Source organism: Fukomys damarensis, unplaced genomic scaffold (assembly GCF_012274545.1).
Source record: "Fukomys damarensis isolate Sample0158 unplaced genomic scaffold, DMR_v1.0_HiC HiC_scaffold_5, whole genome shotgun sequence".
Taxonomy (NCBI): domain Eukaryota; kingdom Metazoa; phylum Chordata; class Mammalia; order Rodentia; family Bathyergidae; genus Fukomys; species Fukomys damarensis.
The window spans coordinates 64238868-64249102 of NW_022900917.1; the positions used below are offsets into that span (position 1 = coordinate 64238868).

At 44.5% G+C, this 10235-nt stretch overlaps 1 protein-coding gene across 1 annotated transcript in view; it reads right to left on the bottom strand.

The window, feature by feature from the left end:
• The window catches only part of Cacna1c (calcium voltage-gated channel subunit alpha1 C), a 712468-nt gene that overhangs the window by 225852 nt on the left and 476381 nt on the right, over positions 1-10235 (bottom strand). Inside the window, exon 5 of the mRNA XM_019208417.1 lies at positions 4473-4612. Within this exon, the coding sequence (XP_019063962.1) occupies positions 4473-4612 (140 nt within the window). The remainder of the gene's footprint in view (positions 1-4472; positions 4613-10235) is intronic.

Genomic DNA, 10235 nt, shown 5'->3' on the forward strand with positions numbered 1-10235 from the left:
AGTAAGATGAGATCCCAGTTGTTGATTCTATCTGCTAGTTCCCGTGCTACTGAGGATTTGTTCATAAAGTCTTTTCCTATACCAATGTCTTCCAGAGTTCTGCCTAACTTACCTTCCAGCAAGTTTAATGTTTCTGTTTTAATATTTAGATCTTTAATCCATTTGGATTTTAATTTAGTGCATGGTGAAAGATAAGGGTCTAATTTTAATCTGTGGCAGGTTGACATCCAGTTTTTCCAACATCATTTATTAAAGAGGCTATCTTTCCTCCACTGAGGATGGTCAGCTCCTTTGTCAAAGATGAGGTAGCTGAGTACATCTGCATTTGTTTTTGTGTCTTCCAGTCTGTTCCACTGATCCTCAGGCCTATTTCTTTGCCAGTAAAGCCACTGTGATAAAAACTGCTACTTATATTTTAAATCCCAAGTTGCTATTTAATTCCTGAATATTCTTTATCTTTTAAAGTGTATTTCTTTTTCCTCCTGATTTTTTCTCTTCTTTGTCCTACATCTCTATAAATATCTGCTGTAATTTAACTGAACACTTACTGTGAGCAAGGCCTCCTTTAAGGGCGAGGCATGCATTAGCTAATTTTTTTCAACAATATATGGGGTAGGTTCTATTATTATTCTTACTTCAAAGATGAGGAAACTAAGGCACAGAGAGGCTTAATATGTCCTCCAAGGTCAGAGAATGAGTGGGAGGAGTCAGGCAATCTACTCAAAAGCACTGTGTCTTAAGTCACTCCCACAGATTCCTATGGAATCCATTTAATGGTGTTTGTGGACTGACTGGTGCTGACTTATCCCTGGGAAATATTGCTAATGTGAACGGGGGAAATAAGAAGCATCTGACCCCACTCCACACACAGTCCTGTCCTCGATGCTCCTTCTCACCTTTGCTTCTATTCTGTGTGATTCCCGAAATAGCACTTTCCACTTTCATCCTGAAAGAGCTAACCTTAACATTTTCACATTTTAGGGAAAATGTATCCCGTGAAAGTCTTCAGAGCATGCGTGCATATTGACAGATGGGCAGAGTGTCCTAAGCACTTCTGAGTCCCGGTGCCCAGCTCAGTGCTTGGCTTCAGTAGATGCGTGTGGTGAGTGGTGCTGCTCTTGCATAGAAGGGAACTGTCAATCAGATCAAGTCTGGGCTGCTCAGACTTTATGTCGAAGACCTCACAAATTTAGAAAATGCCGCCTCACCTCCATCTGCCTGCTCCCTTTATTCAGTCCTCCCTTTTAAGTTCCTCTCCAGGAGGACATATGGGATGATGTAGAAAGGAGGAAATGACCCCTTGCTTATTGTTCCACAAATAAATACACTCCTTGCATATACATTGCAAATATTTAATCACAACTCTCCATATTTATTGTTCATGCTCATTGTGTAATGTTTATGTTCCATATGGCTTATCCTTTGGTGCAATATGCATGCTTCACAGCACTTCTGCTGTGGGAGGGTGGATGCCTCACAAACAGAGGGACTAGTTTCCTTTACCACAGAAGAGTCTCTAGGAAGCAAAATGACCAAATCTTTCCAAGGACGGTTAACTCTTCCTGATCACCACAATTCAATTCTACCATTCCTGATGTGCTGGAGACAAGGCACCTTCTTCAGGAAGTTTCCTCTATTGTGGAACCCTAGATACTCTGTCTAATCTAATTCTCCTTTATAAAGCACTGAAGCATGAGTGGCTCTCCATATCTACGTGTTTAATGAAGAATTTCTGTACTAGAATAATTGCTGTAACTATTTCTGTCGATGATAGTCTCAACTTCTTTGTGGCCAACTGCACTGTTTATTCCCAATTATTTGTCCATGCTTCTCTGTAGGCAGAGTATACAAGTGTCCCTCGATATCCATGGGAGATGGGTTCTAGGGCCCCCTGCAGATACCAAAGTTCCAGGATGCTCAGTTCCCTTATAAATATGGTAGAATTTTTGCACACAACCTATATATATCCTCCCATGTCTTCTCTAGATTAGTTTTGATTAGGAATACAGTGTAAATACTGTGTAGTTATTATATTGTCCTGTTTAGGGGATAGCAAGATGAAATGTCTGTACATGTTCAGTACGCAATTAAAAAAAAGTACTTTCAATCAGCTGGTGGTTGATTTCACAGATGCATTTATAGAAGGCCGACTGTACTTCTTATTCCTATTATCTTTGAGACTGGTAATATGATTTGCTCTGGCCAATGGGACACGAACAGTTGTGATGTGAACCACATGCAAGAATAAGCATGGAAGCCAGGCGTGGTGGCGCATGCCTGTAATCCCAGAACACTGGAGGCTGAGGCAGGAGGATTGCTGTGAGTTCGAGACCAGCCTGGGCTACATAGTGAGTTCAGGTCAGTCTCAACTACATACTGAGAAACTGTCTCAAAAAACCAAACAACAACAACAACAACAACAACAACAACAACAAAATAAGCATGGAATTGTTTGTGTGATACAGATCTGTAACTCCTTTTGTGAGCATTTGCCCCTGCCATGAGGACAAGGCCTGCCAGTGGCTGCTCCTACAACCTGGCTGGTCCAATCCAGAGTCCAGGGAAGCCAAGAGAAGCCACACTGACCAACCTCCTCATGTGTTATGAGCCAGGCATACATGCATCTGATTGTAAGTCACTGAGCATTTAGGATTGTTTGTTCTGCAGCAAAAGCTGATGGATGCTCTATTTTATTACACTGTCAGATTCCTCAAGTGAAAGGATGGTATTTATATTCAAAATATGCCCTCACCCCAACACAGTGCTGTGAAACTCAGGCCCTTACTAAGCACTTACATAATATGGTAAGATTTATTATGTCCATGGCAGCTTTGTTAGCTGAAGCTTGGAATTAATTCACAGTAACTATCACTGACACATGGGCTGTGTCATTACAAGCTCCTTAAATCATGTTCAAAGTCAATCTCACCCACTCTTCTTATCCCCTGATGCTGGACTACTGGGTTATGGCTGAATCATTTAGGCTTCACAAAAGTGGAATTGGTCTTGGTCATTATATACACTCTTCCTGTTCCTGACCTCCCCCAAATGGTTGGGGCCGCATAGAGAAAGTCAGTTTTGTGTTTGTGTAGCTCAGCTCTGTGCTGCTTTTGAGCTTGAAACCATCCACAATCTTTGGCCAGAGAGACCCACTGCAAAGAGAACAATCAACTTTCTGTTTTTACTTAGTAAATTCTCTACCTTGTCTACAGACCGACTGAGGCATTATAGAGAAATCAGAGACCAACATAAGGCACAATTATGAACTTCAAGAGGCCTTTAACATAACTGAAGAGATCTGATATATGAGTAATAGTAAAAGAAAAGATGCCCAACTTTTAATTTTTTAAAAGAGGTAGTCTAATGTGGTAAGCAAGGGTTGGGACTAACAGTTGGGAGATCTGGCTCTAGTCCTGGCTCTGCTGCTAGTTAGTTAAGTGGCTGTGCATGCAGTGAAAGAGACCAACAGGTTGAAACATGTGCATATGGCTTTATGACTCTGAGAGGTATCACCGCACAGAAACAACATAACCAGCAACTCAGTGCACAGAACAAGTAGAAGGGTGGTATGTTCAGAGGAACTGTTTGTTTTTCTGTCCCTTGCTCCCATCTCTAAGCTAGTCTGCGTCCACCCCCAGGCTTACGTGTCTCCTGTGTCTTGTGTCATGAGTCAGTGGAGCTGACCTAAGAGTATACCAGCAAACAAGCCCAGAATTTCCCCGCATATCACAAATTGAGGGAGGATGTGAATGGAGTTCTCCAGGAGCATGTGATTGGGGGATTGCTGGAGCTGTTGCAGGTACTCAGTGTTGCCATGCTCATCCCTGTGGGCCATCCATAGTGGGCAGGAGAGTTGTTGATTTGGCCAATATCCTGATGGACAGTATCTCCCTTACCAGAAAAAGGAAGCTGAGCACCACTCCACAGGGAAACAAGTTCTTATCTTACCAGGTGTTGTGTTTATATAGAGAGCTTTGTATGGGATCCCCCATTTGACATGAAAGGAGGACAGGCAAGGCCCGATTTTTTAGAACATCCAGTGATGCTTTCCTGATGTTCTTTGGAAAAATACAGAAGGTAGAGATAATCTTATTGGCTGAAATCTGCTTTGAGCCTCACGGATTAGCCAGCTCTGATTCTTTGGCTCTTTTGCAGCAAATGTATTTAAATTCCCTGCCTGGGCCTGCAGGCTGGTCAACAAGCAAGGGAACTGTTGTCTTTGTGTAGGCTGCCTTCCTCTGGCTGTGTGGCTATTGTGAACTTTGTCCAGGTGTTCATAAGGGCAGGGACAACATGTGTTTTGATGCATGTGCATGATAACTCGATTCTTTAAATCAAAGGGCCTCATTTTGAAGGAAACCCTCAACTGGTAGGAAATCAGGTTCTGTGCAAAGTGTTACCAGCAGTTTAGCAAAGGGAAGTGGAAGTTTTAATAAAGAAATATTGTAGACAGGAAGAATGGCATTACTTACTCGGGACTCCGGATACCAGCCGCAGGGGGCGCAGCACGCGGAAAGCCCTCAGCGCTTTCACGTCAAATCCAGCGCCTTTCCCTCCTAGAGCATTTGCCCCGTCTGCTTTGGTTGCTTGTTCTAAAATTGCACTAAAAAGCCTAGAAGAGAGGGTAAAGAAGAAGTGTTAGGACTGGGTTTGTTGTCCAGCCGGGGCTTCGGTCACTGCAAGAAGCCTGAACTAGCAGAGTTTGCAGGTACCACAGGTGTGACCACGGGAGGCTTTAAGTTGACATTCCCTCAGTGGGGGTGACACCTATGTCAAGAGTGTCACTACAGCTCAGAGAGGACTGGGCAAGGGAAGGCGTGGGCCCTTTGCTATCTGAAAGGCATGGGAAGACATCTGGTTTTGGGCAAGTTGGGGATCCTGGACACAAATGTAAAGCATGGGATATGTGCTGTCTTTTGTGGGGTGCCCTCTGCCCCCCTCGATGGTTGCCTAGCTCCCTCTCCCATGAATTCCGGAGACCATATATGCTCTCTCCATACCTACCCTCTTCCTCCTAACAACCTCCTCCCTTTGATTTCTTCCAGGGCACATACAAATGATCTCACAGGAGTCTACTTCGTGCCGGCACATAACAGCTGCTCAGAAGTTGTATGCTGAATGGATAAATGAATGACTGCATGATTCAGTGAAAAAGGTGCAAGTGGAAGCAAAAACCATACGTTGAGACATGTGACTGAGATGGAGATTTGAGCTGGGACACTGTACTTGTACACTCAGTTTTTCCAACAAACAAGACTTATCATGTACTAGGCCCTGTTCTAGTTCTGGGGCTACAGCAAAATGGGCCAAGCTCTTATATTTGTGGAGTTTTAAACACAGGGGAGACAGAAACTGAGCAATCAGTAAAGTGATAAGGTATGGTCGGGGAACGTTAAGTGCTAAGAACAGAGTGGGCTGGCAGGGGGAAGCCTGCAGTGATAGGGAGGCTTCCTTTTTATGTAAGGCTTGTGATGGAGCTCTGCTTTGGTGTCTTTTGAAAAGAGATCTGGAGAAAATGAGCGAGTGGCCCTGTAGCTGTTTAGGGTTACTGTTCCGGACAGAGAAGAGTTAGTGCTGATGCCCAAGGAAGGGGCAGACGGTTAGAAGCTGACAGTATGTCTGGGACAGAGGAGGCGAAGGGGAGAATGATGGGAAATGAAGTCAGAGAGGAAAAAGGAGAGAGACCCCCAACTGGTACTTTCTGAGATGGAAGCCAGGGGGAGTTTTGAGCAGGACAGTGACATATCTGACTAAAGTTTTAAGAGTCACTCTGATGTTGAAGGAGAAAAATAGGCCACAGTGGCCAAGGCCAGAAGCAGGCTACCACAGTTGTCAGGTAGGAGATCTTGGGGGGATTAGAATGGAGGGTGGGGCTGAAGGCAGTGAGAAAGAATCAGATACTGGCTTTAAAACAACAGAGCTGATGGAGTTGGCAGATGAACTAGTTGTGAAGTGTGAGAAAAGGGAGGAATAAAGATGGTTCCAACATTTTGCTTGAGCAGCTGGAAAGATGGGCAGTGTTGGAATGGATAGCCATGGCCAGCTGCACTAGAGACATTGGAGCTGTTGATTAGGCCCCTGATTGGATACCTTCACTTGCCTCTATTATGTCTGGAGGTCAGGGGGAAAGTCCAGGCTGGAGTCCAAAACTTGTTGTACCGATTATATTGAGGCTGGGTCATGCAAAATCATCGACGAAGCTACTGAAGAAGGCAAATACGTGAAGGATGAATATGGGCTCCTCCAACATGGACAGGCAAATAGAACAGACACCAACAAAAGACTGATAAGGAGTAAACTGTGGGGCTGGGGAGGAAGAGCAGAGAATGATGCTCTGAGAAAAAGTAGTCAGAAGGCATTGGTCGATTCTGTCCAATGCTGTAGATAATATGGACGGGAAGCTGATGAAGGGATTTAGCAAAATGAAGATCATGGAGGCCTAGAAACATCTGTTTGGTGGAGTGATGGGGTAGAAGCCTAATGGATTAAAGGGTGAAGACAGAATGGAGGAGAAGCAGGAGGCAGTGAGCACAGACAGCCCTCTCCAAAGGAAAGACGATATAAACCACAAATGTGAGCCACACATGTAATTTAACTTTTCTAGTAGCCACATAAAGAAGTAAAAACAAACAGGTGAAATTAACTTTGGTAACATATTTTTATAACTCAATACTGTCAAAATATTATCATTCGTGTAACAGATTTTTAAAGTTTATTAATGAATTTGTCGCTCCTTTTTGTTTATATCTTTGAAATATCTGTGTATTTTACACTTAGGGCACATCTTAATTCAAATTAGCCACATTCAAAGTGCCAATTGTCCACATGAAGCTAGCGGTTATTGTATAGACAACACTGTTGAGGAATTTTACTGTCAAAGTGAGCAGAATAAAAAGGTCATTATTAGAAGTGGGTGTAGAGTCAAGAGAGTTTTGATGGGGAGATAACATAGTACATTTGTTGTGATGGGAGTACTCTAACAGAGATAGAAAATCTGATGGCGCAGAAGCAAAAGGGAACAATTCCTGAAGAATTGATCCCCTCAGCAGGCAGGAGGGGAGTCTACTGCACACTGAAGCTGTTGCCTTAGGTGAAGAAGCAGCTGAACATGTTTCAGACCTGAAGATGCATAAGGATGGACGGGATTGTGGGCAGAGATAATTATATTTGTTTTCTCAGGAAAAAAGGTACCAAGGTCATTAGCTAAAAATGTGAAAGAGAAAGTGGATACTGGAAGTTTGAAGAGACAGACAAAAGTAGAAAAGAATCATCTAAGAAAGCAGAAGAACACATGGGGTGAGGACATGAGGTAGGACGGGCAGATAGTACCAAGGCCAGACTTGAGGGTGGAGGTCACGAGAGGCTTTGCATATTTCTCTACCCTTTTCAGTACCAAATAGGTCTCTACATAGTTGGATTTTACCAGGATTGGTATTCTTCTAGGGGAGCAAATAAACGAAGAGGGGAATAAAGAAGGTGAGGATAGCTTCCTGTGAGTTGCTGTAATGATGGAGTACAGCATCTAAGTTGGTTGGAAGGAGGAGTGGACACGAGGGCAGAGAAACAGAGAGAATGTGGTAGGGTGCTTGAAGTTTTGGAGTCTGGGTGCATGTTGGACGGATGGAAAGAGAGGTGGTGTTGGATATAGAGCAAGATGTTAGATACCAGATTACAGGGAGGGTGTAGTTATTAGTTATGACAGGGATGTTGGCTATAACCAGGGGAGCAGGCAGCTGAGACAGGGTGGAGGTCAGGATCCCAGCAGAAGACATCAAGGAACCAAGAAGCTGGTGTAGGCATGAAGGCAGAAGTAGAGCGCTGGAGAGAGTGGAAGTGACCCAGGGTCCACATCTTCTAGGTATCTGAGGAGCGACTCAAAGGTGTGCAGAGGACTGCTGTAAGGAGTAGGGACATGAAGAGTAATGCTGCAGGGTCTCAGAAACGAGAAGGCAGGGCCCCCTCTCCATCTCCATCAGAACGAGGCATCAGGGAGAGAAACTGGCAGCCTCCTAAGAGGCTGCAGGGCAGTAAGGAGCTTCAGGGAGAGCCAGAAAGGGAAAAGAGGGACCAGCAGCAAAGCTGAGGATTTAGTACACGAGTTGGGCCACCTGGTTTGTAGAGAAAGTTTTATTAGAATTCAGTTACATGCTCTCATTTACATATCACCATTTTCCTGCTACAGCAGCAGACTCCAGCAGTGGCAAACAGACTGAGTCGCAGAAGCTGAAAGCAAGCCTCTGGCCCTTTCCAGTCAGTATCTGGTGACCCCTGAAGTAGTGGCTGTCTGTGGGAACAGAGGGCGCAGTACTGCGGGAAGGTCTCAGGAGACCTTAGGTGAGATAGGAAGGGCTGAGACCTGAGGCTACAGAGAGCCGGACAGGAATGAGTCTGCAGGATGAGGCAGTCCAGGAATTCTAGGCTTCTGACAGTAACCAAGAAAAACAAGGAAACGAGCAGTTGGGGGTAGTTTCTGTCCTTTATGCCTAGAGATGACTATGGGTCACTCTCGGCAGAGTGTGAGGAGCCCTGTTTCTGTCTTAGTGTGACCTGGGATGGAGGAGAAAGCCCAGGTAGAAGAACTGGGTCCCATACCACATGCGAATGATGAGCCTGGACAACTTGCATTCTTGAATGAATGACAGGCCCGAGCTCCTGGAATAATTCATGCTCCAGGGACTGGATCCAGGAACAGAGGAGCAGGTGCAGCCGGGGGTTTAGTTTTGCAGGAGCTCAGAGCCACACAAGGATGGGCAGCGAGGGGCTTGGTCTGCATTAAGGATTTTCAAACTGCTTCTCAGGGACATCCTAGGCTTCAAAGCCAGAGCTACATACCTGGGTTCTGGTGCCTTTAACCCACGTTGTACACAACAGCTTCCCTTCTATCTGTTTTAGGTATTGGACCTCTGAGTAAGACTTTCTTTAAACAATAGATTCTGTGGTTAAAAAGATTTGTGTAGCTTGCAGGAGGCTCTGACTCATTCCAGAGAGAGAGAGAGAGAGAGAGAGAGAGAGAGAGATACTGGGGACTGGGCTGAGTGATAGAGCACTTGTCTAAAGTGGGAGGTTCTGGTTCCTCCTCCAGCACCACAAAAACAAAACAAAGTAAATAAACACATAAATAAAATAAAAAATATCGGCAACCTTGGCCAGACCATATCTAACATCTCCCAGATCTTAAATTCTTTTACTCAATTTGCCAGTATGATGGTTTCATGTGTCAGTTGGATTCCTATGCCTTGAATCCCAGGCAGAAGTTACCAGGATCGGGGAGTGGGTTTCTTTCTCTGTGAGGAAAATGTTCTTTCCACTGAAATCTAGATCCCTGAAACCTGAGGAAATAGAGACCAATTTGCAAGTTGGTCAAACAGTCCAAATCCAAACCAGATTTTGTTCCCAGTAGTTCCTGGAAAAAAGCAATATGCTTATTGGAGTACAAGATGTTCACAAAATATTATTTAGTAAAGGGAGCAGAGATTAGATTACTTTCTTCTCTTTTAACCCTTACTGCCAGCTGGAAACTCTTTATTAAGTTTCTGATTTTAATTTTGAAGGGGTAGGAAACTCATAAATGGGTGTAGAAGATGTTCTTGGCTGCTGTGTTTCTTCTCAGTTAGGCAGTGTAAAGGTGAAACCAAAGCTTTGTGCCCCCTCTTCCCTAAACACTGAGTTCTGATGTGGATGCTTGGCTGGAATTTCAAAGGAGCTGAGTTTGGACGTTCTGCAGCAGAGCATTAGAGCCTTTTTTTTTTTCACTAGAGATTGAACCCAGGGTCTTCCCCTAAGCTACATTACTTTATTTTATTTTTGACACAAGGTCTTACTAAGTTTCTCAGACTGGGTTTGAACTTATGAGCCTCCTGCCTCAGCTCCCCAGAGTGCTGGGATTATAGATGTGCATCACTGTGCCTGGTTATATTACAGATTTTAAGAGGCTCAAGAGGGCCCAAGAGTCAGAGGCGTGAGGCTGCCATATTGCTAAGGAGATAGGACAAAGCAAAAGGCTTTATGGCTGGGGTAGAATCTCCTGAGTGGGGGATCTACTGAAGAGTCTTCATGTCTTGAGTTGGGGCAAGAGTAGGTGGCTGAGAGGACTTTGAAGTCCCTTCCACTTACCTTCAGTGGTTCCATCTACCCAAGAGACTTCTGCTTTGGGAAGGAAATGCCTCTTGTCACATGCTACCAGAATGGCAAAGCAGAGATGGTGGGGGGGGGAGGGAGGGAGGGGGAGGGAGAGA